Below are 15026 nucleotides of genomic sequence, written 5' to 3'. Positions count from 1 at the left end.
GGCCATGATGGTGACTATCCTAGCCTGTTTCTTTATCATGTATGAGGATGATTGTCTTTGTCGGGATCTTGCCTAATGCCCTATGTTAGACTCTTCGCATTTTCTTCATTCCCAGACATTACGCAGATTACAGGAGATCCCAGCAGTGTGGAATGTCTCAACTGTTGCAGCTTGCCACATGGAGCTGCCAAGTCAGGATGGGTCGTTCATTTCATCTGCAGTGGCTGGATCCAATGCTGCGGTGCATTAGAGACGTGAACACCAGTTAGGAGATAAGTCTCACCTTGGGAAACGCATCGCCAAGGAGGCCAATCATAAAGATACAAAGATACAGACGCCCAAGGAAAAGAAACATGGTATCATTGAAACTACTCGTTTTTACGTCCTTCCAGCACACGCATCACATCCGACGCACTCTCCTTGTCACCCTTGCGCTTCTTCGGCCCACGCTTTCTCTTCTTCCCCCCACGCCCATCATAGAGGATGCCCTCCTCGTCTTCTTCGTCCTCGATCCGGCTACTCCCGAATCCCATGTCCATGTCCATGGCATCCAACGCATCGCGCCGCCGGGCTTCCTCGATAAACTTCTGTCGTCGCCGCAGTGTGTCTGCGTCGGCATCTTCCGCCTCTCCTGCGTCATCGCCAGCGGATGGTGAGCCCCGACGCAGCGTAGCCGCACGTTTGAGGGCTGCCAGAAGCGTGGGATCTTTTGTAAGAGGGTTCGACCGATCCTCGGCCTCAGGCTCTTCGTCGCGGCCGGACGTGGAGAAGTAGTTGCGAGGACGGACTGGCTCATGAGAGGGTTCCTTCGTACCAGAGTCCGCCGTGTCTTTCGATGGGGGTGCGCGTGCCGGCTTCTCATCCACTTCGCCATCTTCACCGGACTCGGACGAATCGCTCTCATCCCCAACGTCACCCAGCGGGTCATAGTCAGCACCCACCCCGGCAAAAATATCCTCTTCCTCCTCTTGCTCTTCGGGAAGCGCGGCGCTCTTCGCTGCCACGTCCGCCGGCACCTCCATCCCCAGTGGCTTCGCATCCTTATCAGGCACAAGCAGCCCAGCCGGCGTCGTCTCTGGCGAGGTTCGGGCAGCTTGACCCTTAGGTTGGCCTGGTTTATCCAACCAGCGGACCTTGCGCTTTGTCTTGCCCTCCGCATCCGTAATCTGTAGTATCTCCCTCCGTCGGCCAGTGTCATCCTGCTCGACCCAGCGTTTTTTCTCCACCTTAGGCTCCCCAAGACGCTTGAATTTCGCCCCCAGCGCCGGCTCAGCCGGACCTTCAGCAGCGGCAGCAACAGCCGCACGACTGGCCTTCAACTCGCGTAAAATCTCGTCTCGGGACTTCTTCTGCGGCGGTGGCGGCGCCATCGTCCCCTTCTTCTTTTCCTTGATCTTGGGCGCCGTGGGTAGCTCCCCTTGTGCCCCTCCCTCCAGCACGCGGTCAAACGCCTCGTCCACGTCTTCCTCTTCTTTTGGTTCCTCCCCACCGGCGGTTTCAGTGTTAGCTTTCGAGACGTCCTCCCCGGTCTTGACTCGTCGCAGTAAATCCCAGTCTAATCCTTTCACGAGATGTGTGCTTTGGAGGTCGCCTCCGACGCCGAGATCGCGACGTAATTTTTCAAATGTGTCCTGGTCAATTTGCCCCAACTTCACCATCTCCTCCAGCGCTTTCAGCCGCTTCTCCAGATCCGCCCCATCCTCTGTCCCTTCGCTTGCTTCCTCCTCGGCCGCACGCAGCTGCGCCGCGCGGTCCTGGTATCCGGCTGGGAGCTTTGTACCCTTGGGGGGGGCGGAGGAGCGAAAGCGTTTCGCCGGGGGTTGCGACTCGCGACGGTATTCAGCAAGTTGGCGGGCGAAGTCGACGCCAGACACGGCGCGGCTAGACAGGTAAGTCAGTGCTTATTCCAGTCGGTCCAATACGCAGATGGGAGGAGGCGTACGGTGTCATCGGAATGCTGGATTTCATACGCGACCCCAGAGGACCGCCGCTGGATCGGGCGGCATTTTGCGGGGAGGATGAGCCACGCGGGCTATCGCTGCGACGAGCCGCAGAAGGGTTATCGAGAACGAGACGACGAAATTGCTCGTTGTTCATGGTGGGGAGGAGAGATGTGCAGAGAAAAGAATGGTGGAGGTGATTGATATCAAAAGCAGAGCTACTTGTGCCGCGGGCTGTATGCATGCTGAGTCAGCTATGGACATAGCATAACCAATATATACTCCGTGCCTAAACAGGACAGCCGGCATTCTAAGTCCACCTCTGACAAACGTCATTCAATGAATCGGTTGTGAATGGGAGACCAACAAACTGCTGCAACATTGGAGCAAACGCTGGTGAAGAGATATGGTGATATTTACTCATAACCCTGCGTGAATTCTTTCGGTGGGATCTTGCTTATAAAAAGGCAGTTCGCTCCTTTGAATCGCAGATTCATCTTCATCTTCTCATCCATCCTTGGGTGCATTATCAGGTCAAGAAGGACCAACTATCATGTGGATGATCTTGATTCTTAGCAATTGTATGTAGAGAAGTTCCCCCTCATGAACTATTGCTGGCTCCCCGGCTAGCATTACTAACTTGCGTCCTTGGTTTACGGGATACTTCTTGGAGTTTGTCTTCTTACTTCGGGTTTACAAGTCTCGAGGACCTCGATCCATAAGGGCCATCAAGAGGGATTGATTGGTGCGGAAGGTCCGGTCGCTGGAGGTCCTCGCTTCATTCTTTTTGTCTTCTGGCCGGTGGTGCTCTGGGTGTTAGAGCACCGCGCGTGCTCCGGGGTCGCCCTGTTGGTGTCAGCGATCAATATGCGAACTACACTGCAATGCCATTATCGGATATGGGGAACGGACCATCCATGCTGTATATTCCTCCAGAGTCTGCGACGCTACATGTTGTAGCCCAACAGTCCGTCCTTCGACCATTTTAAAGGTATGATGTGCTTCATACAATCTTTGATTCAACTCCGTATTAATCCCCAGGAGCAGTAATATAAGTAAGAAGACGACACAACTCTTTCGGGCCTTGCCTTTATAGAAGCGGAAGTGTACGATTTTCACACTCCTGCAAACAGGGGAAAGGAAACCGAAATTTTGGAAGTTATGCAAAACGGGGTGGTTCAACAAGCCCTACGCATGGACCTTATTAACTTCCTGTTACATATAGGGCTACGCATCGATCGATTCCACGAAGTTCTGGCTTATCCAGTCCCGGCTAGACGATACACCTCGGATCACGGCGAGTTAGACTATACCGAAATCGACGCAGATATTGAGGGTTTCGTAACGGAAAACGGATCCTACGCCTATGAGGCTCAATAGTCCTTGTTAGTCCTGAAGCGGCAAGCCTACTCACACCTATCAGTACCCGAAGGGGGAAGACTCCCCGACGTCCGCCCAACGATCCCGGGGAGGGTCACGAACGGTAAACTTGCAGCCTCTGCCAGGAGGTTCGTCTACCTTAGCGACGCCCGCGAGGAGCCCCCGGTCAAGGTGAAAGTGATCCTTTGACTCTCTGGTAACCTGTCGTAGATGACCAGTCCGCAAGCCTACCATGCGGAGGTGATTACCAGCTGTCAGACCCTGGCCCAGCGCCATGGACCTGCGATCCGGTAAGCCGTTCCCATGCGGTTCCCCACACATTTAGTGTTGGGAGTTGTTTTGGCACCTTTTGGCTGCTGTTGCTAACACGTTCGCAGGCGGGGAATCAATTCGGCGGGTTTGCCGCGGACGTCCTTGAAGGTGACATACCTGCATATCTAAGCGACATTATACCCCAACAGATATCGTCTTGTGGCTGAATTCACACAGGCCCCGCTAGCGCTCGCTGGCTCCATCGACTTCCAGGCCTATATAGCTGCAGTCAGATCTCGTCTGCCAGCTGCACACGAGGCGCAGCGTACCCTCCCGGGCCGTGGGTACCTTACGCAGGGGACGCCCGAACGTCCATCGAGCAGGGCTTCCTAGACGAGACAGTCATCCAAATGCTGGTGTGTCGGTGCCTGGAGAATGGTACCAGGCGGCCACCCATCATGCCTCCCCGGTGGCCGACAAGCATGTTGTGACCGTCGAATAACGCCTTAGGTATCGGGCGCTGCAGGTCGCCGGATGTATCGACTCGCCTTGGTCGAGGCCTGGCCAATATACCGAATTCCGCGCATTCTTTGAGAACTACCGCGATGGAATCGTCCTGAATCAGGCTAAGAGGCCTTTCGCAAGAAAACGAAGCAGCTTCTCCGGGTCCCAGTTGAGCAGGACCTATTCCCACTCTCCCTTCCCATTCCGGTGCCAACAATTCTCCTTCCACTACTGGGTGGGTTGATCGCACCATTGGAGCTGGCGACGACGCGGAAGCTGTCACCGAATTGGTCATGTCGCGCATCCATGGTGGCGTATAAGCTCAGCTGTATCCCCCAGCTTCTCCGCGACACCCCTACCCTAGCCGACATCGTCGTTACCCCATACGGAGCCAGTCAGTCCTTGGTCACCGACGTCCTTCTCCCTGAACTGATTATAACTGACGACCCCCTTTGCAGATTCGGCCGTTGGGGGTAGTTGGCATTTAGAGCCCTTTTTTTGATCAAGTGGCAGAAGTGTCCACATAAGACTGTCCAACGAGGAGCAAAGAGACTGATCTAAGTAACTACTGCGTACGCAGTATAGGGACATCCACAATAGTATCCCAACGAGGAAGACATCATTTCGCAGGACCCACCGGTCTACGAACGTTTGGTCAATCGGATGGATCAAGAAACCAGCCAAGAAACACCCTGCTGCGCACAGCTAGTTCCCTCTCGAACTTGTTGTAGTCCTGGATATGGCGCGTATCCAGCGGGATGCGAATTATCGTCGATACCTCACTTTTCAAGGAAGAACTCCGTCTCCCAAACTTCGATTTCCAGGCATGGAACTAGTTCTAAAATGGGCCCCCCATGGTAGCCCAAGTCCTGTTTCAACCACCCCACCACTTTCCCCCAACCGCTTCACATCCTCCTCGATGTCCTATGAACTTCGTCAAAAACCATAAGACGTGGGAAGACCTCCTCTACAAGAAGACCGTGAGAGCTCACGGCCTAGGGACGATTGGCGAGGCCAATCGAATGGCATGGTCCCAGCTTAATAACGATGGCAGGCCTGGCAGCTGTGGCCGGCTCATCATGCTCATTACCTCTAGAGTTACGAATCCTGCTTCGACAAATCCGTCTCTAAAGACTATACTCCTGATCCCGAAAAGTGAGCACCGGTGTAGCTCCACGCCCATTATACCCTCGTAGCCAGGACGTTTCGCGGCGAATGCCATACATTATATGGTGAGAAGACTCCTATCGTTCTCAGGCTTAACCTGTTGGTATGGTGTTGGGCCCCTACGCACTGGTTTATGTCCGCCACGCCTTGCACCTCGTCCCCGGCTAACCTGGCAGAGTTCATGCGTCTTACCGAAACTAATCAGTGGCGCCAGGATCCGAACACTCGCGAATACGACCATAAACTTCTCCAGCAGCTTGGGAAGCAGTTCGAAATCGCCATCTACAAGACGGAATTGGAGCAGATCGCCACCGTCCTAGACCGCCTACGCACCTTCTTCCGTGCCATCAACTTCCTGAAGCGTACGAAGGAATCTGTTTGGTTCAGCCAACTCTGCCTGAATCTCCCAGAGCAGGTCGTGCATCATATCGGCTGTCCACTGAAGAATATCCGGCAGCTGCGCCAGACCCGACTCAAGAGATATGTCTCTTCTAAAGACATCCATCGAACTGGACGGCCAGACAACATTCTAATGACATCTGGCTGGAAATCGACTGCAGACGTACCTCTACTGGAAGGCCCTGTGTCTTACTAGTGTTTGACTAGCCGCCTGAATTGGCTGTCGACTATGGCTGTTGACTAGAACACGTCTAGATATTACTTTGGCACTCCTGCGTGCCTAATCCAAAAGCTCATCTCTTAAATACCTCTGATCTTGAAGCTGTTAACCGCGTATATCGCTATATTAAAAAGACAGCAGCCTACGCCATTGTTTTAGGTGTGGGTCCCAACGAATCGCGTATTGGATATTTTGACGCCTCCCATGCAGACTATGAGACGGGCTATTCCACTGAAGGCTTCATATTCTTCCTCGCTGAAGCTCATATATTGTGGCACTCTAAACGCCAATCTCTTGTCGCTCCGAGCTCAACTGTGGCCGAATTCATCGCTCTAGATGCTGCAGTAACTAGGGAAGCGATCTGGCTCCAAAAGACACTCTAAGCGATTAAATACTGCGCTGCTTTACCTCCGCGTCTTTTATCGGATTCAAACAACGCGGTCACTCTCCTACAGAAAGAGGGTTATTTAACGCCTATGAAATGGCTGGATCTCCGCTTCTTCTTCACCCAACAGAGGTGGAATGAGGGTTACATTAAAACCGTCGCCATTGACATACCAACACTGCAGACGGTCTGACCAAAGCCCTGCCTTTAGATAGTTCCTCTTTCCTGGTTTAGAATCAAGAGACTGAACCCACAAGCTAAGACCTATCCAAGGCCCGTCAGGTTACGGCTGGAACGTAGGCTGCTTGAAACGATGGAAGAGGAAGGAGAGGGATAGATCTTCGGCGAGGGCGACGAAGTAAGAGGGGAGGGCAATGAAAGAACCAGGCACTTTATATTCTATATTGTACTGTCGTCTGAAGCTTCATGGCCTTAGGAGCTACGGATTCATAATGGACCTAAAGCAGTAGGAATACCTCCGGCTCCGAGACGGTTTTGTGTCTTATCTTTCTCTCTTGGCTTGTTCTCCCGATGAGCACCTGTACCTGCCCTCATTCAGCATGCCTAAAACTACTTTCGAGTCCAATAATACAATCCAAACAAGAATACAGTAATCTGACAGTAGTTCTTTTTAGTGTCTTTCAGGACGACCCAGTAGAACCGACAGACGGACAACTGCGATACAAAATATCCGTCCGGACGGTGAACTTCACTCCGCGAAAGACATCATCACCGGCATGATACAGGTCTCGTTGCTGAAAAATAAGCACCGAGCCGGTACGGGGGAAAACACGCACGGCATTGTCATCATAATCGTCGTCGAGGAACCCTTCCGCGTCGCTGAACGAGGTCGCTCCTCCGAGAAGCTTCTCTCCAGCAGATAGCCCCTCATCTGTAGCTCCCTGTTCATCCGCACTCTCATCTGAATCAGTGGCACTCCCAGTTCTCCAAATCCAGTGCCTACTACGCTCAGCCTGCTCCTGTCGCCGGCGCATCTCCTTCAACATCTGCAGATCCTGCGCCCCATCCCCATTCAAATACAAATGCACCGTGTACAACGACCGTTCCGCCTCGTCCGGCGTGACATAACAGCCGTCGGCGTGCGGCCGGAAGTACTCGCCGCCCTCATAGCGCAGGAAGCGAAACCGCTCGTTCAGTCGTGACAGGACGAAGGCCTCGCCGCGGCTGACCGGCCCACGTCCCGTCACTAGCGGTCGGTTGTTGATATTGACGATGTCACATTCGCGCAGGAATGGCATCAGTCGGGTGAGAAGGCGGTCCGCAAGGTCCGGCGAGTCCCAGATGATTCGGCCGCAGTTGCGTGTGTCCTGGGCCATGACCTGTTGGCCGTTGCCGACGTTGAGAAGTGCACGCTCCCATGGGTTGCTTTGGGGGTGTGCTGGGGAGGCGGATTGCTCTGCGAGCTGGAGCAGTTGATTGCATTCGGATTCGGTCAGGAAATGTTCAATCACCGCTGCGAAGTGGTCTTTATATGCAGGGATTGGAGGTGTGGTCTTGGTGAAGTCGATCCGGTGAAGGGAGACGCATGGGGGTGCACCTCGGAGGAAGTTATCGGGTATTTGAATGGAGGGCATGGTGAGCATGTATGTAGCGTATTGATGCTTTCTAGTGTTTTATGAAGATGGAAATGATTGTTAGTTATATCACACGGACTGACTCACCTGGGGAGGCTGAGGTGTCAGCATTAGCCTCACGCTACTGTGTAGTATGTATACGAACCAGCCAATCAATAACCACATTTTAGCATGATACAACTTGTTAAGCTAGATATCGAATGACTATACCCAAGTAATCAATGCAGTAGATAAATCACAGGAATTTTATGAACACCACCACACCCCGGACGATGCATGTACAACAACTCAATGCGATTAGATGGTCTCCCATCCTCCGTTATTAATATCGGCCTCCAGCTTGCGACTGATCGTGGCCGGGACTCCGTGCGACAGCCACACGTCGCGAAGCAGTCGGTCGTATCGTTTCTGGTTGAGGATCAACTGGCGATTGCGTCGTAGGCCGGGATCCACCTCGCCGTGTCGGTCCAAGTACGGCGCAAAATGCCACGATCCATTTTGATTATGCAAGTACAGCACAGTGCACTTGCGGATGTTGATAAACAGGCCGATGTTCTTGCCACATCTGCAAGTACATTTCGTTAGCACGCTGCATCATGCAAAACAGGTTGAATACTTACTTCTCCAAGTGCTGGTTGCATCCCCCGATCTTGTTGTTCCTCATGCAACACACTGCTTGAGAACAGAAGATATCTCCACAGAAGAGGCAGATGCTCGGGTCAGTCAACTCCTTCTTCGAGTTCGGACACCGTCGTCGGTTCGCTTCTTCGATCAGGCTGTCAAAGTACTTTGGAAGGCCGACCAGCTCGAAAATTGCAGGATGAGGGAGGCTGGGCCAGAGCTTGTGATCATCAATGCGCACACCAGATCTCGAAGCGTTCCAATGGAATATCCATCCTGAGACCACCGAGTCAAATGGGCTGTGACTCTGCCTGGCGGGATTTATGGAAGAGAAAATCGCATCAATTGATGGCAAGTCGAGCAACATCGTGAGACGGTCGAGCTCCGAAAGACCGGTATCGTCGAATCCATCGTTCGGGAAATCGATGCCATGCTGCACATGAAGCAGGATCATTGTCTTTCGGAGGAAGGTCAATGCGTATCTTGATACCAACCGCCTCAGGGCGATGATCACTCCTGGGGTCGCCGAGTCTTCGCCATCCTTGACGTATCCACTCTCCGCAGGGAATGAAGATCCTTCAGCACGACCCACCGAGTTGGATTTGAGCTCTGCAACGATAGTGTTAAAGAACCGACGCGTGAACTCGTATCGGTCATCAGACAGCTCCATATCCAATAGATAATGCGCGTCGCCGTTCTGTGACAACTCCTCCTTAAGACCCAGGGGCCACAAGACGTAAGTGACAGCCACCTTGACAATCTCAGCTACATAGCACATTTGCACCATATGTCGGTTATCAACATTTAGGACAGGAAGGAGCGACAGCGAGCATTCGGCCAGGAACACGAACGTATCTTTACCCAGCAAAGGTTCAATTTCGTGAATATCATTCGCCAAGGCTGTTCCACTGAGACAAGGATGGCCCACAAACAGCTGCAGGATCTTCTGCCTGTGCATCTCCTGGAACTCGTTGAGAGTACGAGCATGCGTGCCAGAGTCGTGCACACATCCAACAGCGGCATATGTCAAAATCGATTCGGCCAAGACGCGAAGGTGCGTCAGCGTCAGCTGGGGTATCTTGTCCAGAAGGGTTGTTCCTGGATCGGACTCGACACCGCGTTGCTGAATCTCTGCTGCAGCAATACTAAACCCGAAGCTCTGGAACAGAGAGTCTGTGTTGAGGAGTTCCTCGGTACCGAACGTTTCGGTTGGATGGTTGAACGCCGAGGGTATGTGGTTCGCACGGAGTGTCTGCTTCAAACGCGTATAGATTTGGAGAAGCTCGGTCATGGGGCTGTCGTTGGGACTGGAAACATGTTGGAGAGGACTAGTCACAGGGCCTTCATCCTGCGACGGGAAGAAGCCGGGCATCGGCGGCAATCGTGGTTGCGATATATAATGCATACCCGAGGGCAAGGGCGAGGTTGTCAATTGGTCAACCTTCGAAGCAAGCGGAGGGACAAGGGTTTTTGAGAGGTAGTCGACGAAGAGCTCTTGGTACGAATGTTGCAGCTGGTGCTTATTATTCTCGACAAGGAGTGCATAATTGCGTGGTTGAGACAATGCCGATTTGATCTCAGAGGTCATGAAGTCGTCGAACGATACAGTGGTATTCAATGGACCAGGATACGATTCTTCCTTCCCCTTCCAGGTGATGGGAAGAAAGGCATTTCCTAAGGCCTTGCACAGTGGGCACACAAATTCCTTCAGTGCTAAGCGTTCCGGGTGGTGCCGCGCGATTTGATGGCTATGCCGCCGCTGGGTAGCGGTATAGTAGACCTCAAAGCACGAATAATGCATAATGTGTCCACAACCCGTCGTGACGGGCCCACTAACGGTATTCTTCGAATCGAATCCTTTACTCAGGCCGATCTTCTCGCTGATGACCTCCCCTCCGGTAGAGTCCAGCCGTTTGACCGTAGTGCGGTTTTCGCCAGCAACGCCAAAAGGCCGTATACTCTCCGCAGATTTATCCAGACTTGAGGGAGACCTGAGCACCTCCCGGATCCAATCCGGATCTTTGACATCGGTCTGCCTCAAGATATTACTGTCCTGAATCAACGCGAATGTACCGTATAGTCTCGAGTCGTTTGTCTCCTCTTGACAGAGGATACACGTGCCACTGGGATATTTCCAGAGTTTTGTCGTCTCCGGAACAGGCTCAGTTTCCGATTCAAGGTCGCTAAAATCTTCTTCTCCCCAGTCGATGCCACCTTGATTATTCAGGAAGTTCTGCTGTTGCTGCTGGAATTGTGCCATCACGCGCGCCTGTCTCTCCAAAGCTTGCTTTTTCTTCAGTTCCTTCTCATTATCAGTGTCGATCGCAGGTGAGTTCGTATCGACTCTATCGAAGGGGAACTTCAAAGAAGCGGTCGCAGAGGCGTAGGTTTGGGGACGCTTTTGCCAGAGCTTCTTCAGAATATGACGAATCTTCGGGCCACAGGCACTGTATTCGCTCATGATCGAGATCTTTTCCAGCAGCCCGACAATGGTCAGGTTGCCTGCCTGGGTTACCCGAGCCTTTGTCAAAGCGTGAAGGTTGAATGAGGCAGTAGGTCCATCGGACATTTCGTCATCCTCAGTGGACATCTCATCCTCTGTTGTATCATCCTCCAACGTAGCTGCAAGAATGAGGTGAAGGACCACCTGAAGGAAGTTTTCGATGCGCGTCGATGGAATGCCAGGTGTCCGATCCTTCGAGGACATCACATACTCGAGACATTGGTGGACGATTTGAGCGAACAGTAGCGTTCGTGTGAACCGAGGAAGATCTGAGAAGGCACCGGTGGCGATAGGTCGAAGCTTCGGTTCGAACACGATATCGGAAGCCTTCTTGCCAGTTTTCTTGGCCATCCACTCCTTGTAGATATTCTCCGCTTCATCCCGCTGGTTCTTGGTGTAATGGGCACTGTACGGATCGATGAGATCCAAATACTTGGGCTTGAGTGCAAACGTTCCAGTATCGTTCAACCCCTCCGGGGGACGGAAGTCGGCCACCTCCTCCAGCACATCTTGGAGCATGTCAGAATCAAGGAGCTTGTCGCTGAGCCGGTTTGAGAGATCGGAGAAAGACAGCGGCTTGAAACACAGAACATGCGCAATGTCGCGGCTGATATTCTCACGTGTAGCACTCTCACTATCATCAATGGCAGCGAGGGAGTTGCGGTCAGTAAGCAAGATGACCAACAAGTGAACAAACTCCTCGGCGACGTCCACCATCTGTGTATCTTCATAAGCAGCCCGAGGCGTGTAATTCTTCATCATCCAGTCAACCATGCCGAACCGCTCTGCAATGGACGCCAGGACCCTACTAGGATTGCAGGTAATAAGAGCTGTTTGGAGCAGGAAGATGTCACGGTAATAGGCAAAGTCGCGCGAAGAGACACCGCGGTATTGAGACATCTGGTGGCGAAGACTGAGTCCGTTGCGAACCCACATGCCGGCCTTCATCTGTGCTAGCCACGCGCATACCCGAAGGGGGTAGTCAAACATCGCAAGCAGCAAATCTTCGGAATCGAGATCATCATCACGTATACGGACGACGTTGGCGAAATTTGCTGCGTAAAACAGAGTTTGTCGTATCTTAGTGGAATCCATATGGCGAGCGCACTCCAACATCCAGGAGAGAGTATAATGCAGCGCATGATGGAAGCTAATCGAGCCCTTTTCCACGACGAAGTCCACTACACGGTAACGAGGAGTGTAACCCGGCTGATGGACCTCAAAATCGAATTCGGGCAGATTCTTGAAGCGAATATACTCTTTGATCTCTGCCTGCTGGAACCGCGTTCGCTCCACACCAACTGAGTGGACGATAGCAGCAGTACACGCCATCTGCATGGCGCTCCGCAACTTGTCTCCCCCATCAGATTCGGGGTTACGGTAGGACTCGCAGAACTGACGACAGAGCCTATTGATCTCTCGCATGAGAATGGAAGCACTAATCCAAGCGTCCGTCTCGTACTCCACATGCTCTCCGACTGCGCGCACGTTCGGACAAATCCCTTGCGAGAGCTTGACAAGATCCAAGAATTGCTCAAGGTACGCGTGCTGTGTCCGCACACAATGCTGGACGTACTCCGATTGCAGTAGATACCGGAGGTCAAGGAAGAAATGGTAGAGGCGTCGGTTTGTAACGGAACCAGCATCAAAGGCCAATGTTGCATTGGGGTTCACGTCAACGGGCTCTCCGACTTGTCTTGTGGTCAAGAAGGTATATAAGATCGCCATGACCTTGGTCAAAAAGTTTCCTCGTAGAACGATCTCTTCGGTAATTGATGGTGTGGTCAGCAGCTGCAGTGACAAGTTCACGATGGAATGGTCGGGTTCTCGGTCCGCAATTAGATAGAGTTGCGCAAGCGCAGTGTAAAGCGCGGACAAGCGAAGGCCCATGATGCGCTTAAACTGAGGAACATTTACCACGGTTCCAATGTAGAGATCACGCAGGTCGGTCCGGGTCTTCTTCCACAACCTGAGGTCAAAAAGAATCATCCAATCCAGACGTGTACGCTGATTAAGATCTTCATACGGAGGGACAGGGTCTTTCCTCTCCGGAAGGGAAGGTTCAGAGCGCCAATGTTGCGGAGCCGGTCCAGGACGGGGTTTCACAACACCAGAAGGAGTTCGGGGGATTGGAACGTATGATGTACGATGATCTCTGGTGGCATCTAGCGAGTCGGAATCGTTTGTGGGGGCCTGCGAATCCGCCGATAGAGTCTGCTGCGATTGCGATGGTTGTTGTTCCGACTGCTCTTCGTCATCCTGTTGTCGCTGCTCTCCCTCAGGAGCTTGCTGCTGCTGGGTGGTAAGACCCAGGATGTTCCGGGCGATTTCGAGGGCATCGTCCGCATCCCCCATGACCATATCGTCATCATCCACAATCCCTTCGGCGAGACGAGTAAGTTCGAGTTCCATCTCGTCATCTTCATCATCGGCATCATCATGGGCTTCGGCGTATTCCTCATCGTCGCCCTCCGCATCGTTTCCAGCCTCCGCATTAGCATCGTCATCGTCGTCCTCTTCCTCCACATCATCGACCTGCAGCATCTGGCCCTGGGGCGACACGGTAAGCAGGACAGTGCGGATGCGCATATTCTCCGACTTCTCATGATCGTCGATGCCCTTCATGCCGATCTCGGCATTATACGCATCGCTACCTCGTCGCCAGGGGTTAAGCAACTCCTCGCAGATGATGTGGCGAAGGATCTCATTATCCTCGAGAATACTGCAGCCAGCGATATCGGCGAGCCACTCCACGATCGTACCGCACATTTGCTCGCGGAAGGTGTCGCGGGCGGAGCGAATGGTCACGGTGACCTTGATCTGCTCGATGATCTTCGACACCTCCAGAAGTCGCTTCAGGTCCTTGGAGTACTTGACCACGCTACGGCCGATGTCGTTTGTCTCATGCGCACGGTCCAGTCCAAAGCGATCACGCTCGCGACACGCGCGGGCGACTTGCAGCGTGACTTCTCGGATGGTATGCTTCTCATCATTCCAAAGAGCCAGTGCAAACTCCGGTTCATCCTCGGCTTTATCTCCCTCGCCGTACCAGGCAGACTGCAGGCGAGAGGCCTCCTCATCCTGACGGATCCCTTCCTCGGTCTTGGGGAGTCTGAGCTGCTCGGGGGAGCATGAGATCACGTCACAGAAGTAATCTAGCGCCCGCGAGATGGTGAGTCGAATACTATCCACCCAGGGACGGGGGAGGTGAACCTGAGCACGCTCCTTGCCTTTCTTGTCACCACTGTCGGTGTGAATTGCACAGAAGAGCGGTAAGCGCCAGGCTTCGTCATCCCCGCAGTCGCAGCACCCGCAGTTTCCGGACGAGAGCGAGATCTGATACTGATGGCCCGTGTGATCGGACGCGTCGAAGCACCGACTGCAAAGGACACAGGTATCATCGGCGGCACAGGTAACACACCGGTAGGTGGCTTCGCCAGCGCGAAAGATGTGACCGCAGCGTTTCCCCCGCGCAGCTTCACTGTATTCTGCACCTTCTTGCGCGCCTTGTGCTTCAGCTAGCTTCCACGGGCCGAACGGTAATCCATCTGGGAATAGCTGTCGCAGGTATTCTTCGTTGTGGCCGGTGAGGGAACGGAAGAGGAGCTCAAGTAGGTCTTTTTCGGCCGCGGGGCTATAGCGGTAGTTGTGCTTGGAGGGAAGCCGTAGGAGGCCCTCACCCAGGAGCCTCTCACATTCTGTAAGCATCATCTACAGTTGGACGGAACGAGGCGACACCCATGCGACTTGTCTAAGATGAGAAGGCAAGTGGGGTGAAAAGGTGAGGAGTGGCGGGGATACCGCTGGATCAGGAGCTGTACTGAGAGGAAGGTGGTTAGAAGACGCACTTCACAGGAGCTGAAGGACAGGGGTGCGCAGAGAATAGAGAGGCTAGCCCAACAGATGGCGCCAGTCGACAGGCGAAGAGGAAGACGAAAGAAAAGAAAAGGACGTGATTGTGGGGGGCAGAAAGATCAACCACGAGAGGCGACACTCACCAGGACGTAACGGCGATTTACGGAGAAAGCATGGGATATATGTGACGATGTTTCAAGCCACG

General features: G+C 53.2%; 5 protein-coding genes across 5 annotated transcripts; 1 reads left to right on the top strand and 4 right to left on the bottom strand.

The window, feature by feature from the left end:
- Positions 1-313: 313 nt before the first annotated feature.
- BDV59DRAFT_155037 (uncharacterized protein) lies at positions 314-2338 on the bottom strand. The gene is made up of 2 exons (XM_073687417.1): positions 1943-2338; positions 314-1881 (listed from the first exon to the last, which is right to left on the bottom strand). The coding sequence occupies exons 1-2, from the start codon at positions 2182-2184 to the stop codon at positions 369-371; spliced, it is 1755 nt and encodes a 584-aa protein (XP_073550194.1). The 5' UTR covers positions 2185-2338; the 3' UTR covers positions 314-368.
- A 1500-nt stretch (positions 2339-3838) lies between these two features.
- BDV59DRAFT_155123 (uncharacterized protein) lies at positions 3839-4504 on the bottom strand. The gene has a single exon (XM_073687418.1). The coding sequence runs from the start codon at positions 4378-4380 to the stop codon at positions 3922-3924; it is 459 nt and encodes a 152-aa protein (XP_073550193.1). The 5' UTR covers positions 4381-4504; the 3' UTR covers positions 3839-3921.
- Positions 4505-5376: 872 nt separating this feature from the next.
- On the top strand, positions 5377-5838 carry BDV59DRAFT_200076 (uncharacterized protein; the record flags this gene model as incomplete). Its single annotated transcript, XM_073693496.1, has 1 exon — positions 5377-5838. The coding sequence occupies one exon, from the start codon at positions 5377-5379 to the stop codon at positions 5836-5838; it is 462 nt and encodes a 153-aa protein (XP_073550192.1).
- Positions 5839-6888: 1050 nt separating this feature from the next.
- Positions 6889-7842, bottom strand: BDV59DRAFT_200075 (2OG-Fe(II) oxygenase family protein; the record flags this gene model as incomplete). Its single annotated transcript, XM_073693495.1, has 1 exon — positions 6889-7842. One exon carries the CDS (start codon positions 7840-7842, stop codon positions 6889-6891), a length of 954 nt encoding a protein of 317 aa, XP_073550191.1.
- A 158-nt stretch (positions 7843-8000) lies between these two features.
- BDV59DRAFT_154961 (putative ubiquitin-protein ligase E3 component (UBR1)) lies at positions 8001-15023 on the bottom strand. Its single transcript, XM_073687416.1, has 3 exons — positions 14965-15023; positions 8463-14786; positions 8001-8407 (listed from the first exon to the last, which is right to left on the bottom strand). Exons 2-3 carry the CDS (start codon positions 14675-14677, stop codon positions 8140-8142), a joined length of 6483 nt encoding a protein of 2160 aa, XP_073550190.1. The 5' UTR covers positions 14678-14786; positions 14965-15023; the 3' UTR covers positions 8001-8139.
- Between the last annotated feature and the right edge of the window lie 3 nt (positions 15024-15026).

Source organism: Aspergillus ambiguus (assembly GCF_047715705.1).
Source record: "Aspergillus ambiguus strain CBS 117.58 unplaced genomic scaffold BDV59scaffold_7, whole genome shotgun sequence".
Lineage (NCBI taxonomy): Eukaryota > Fungi > Ascomycota > Eurotiomycetes > Eurotiales > Aspergillaceae > Aspergillus > Aspergillus ambiguus.
The sequence above is the reverse complement of the archived record's forward strand: the minus strand, read 5'-3'. Positions and strand labels throughout refer to the sequence as shown.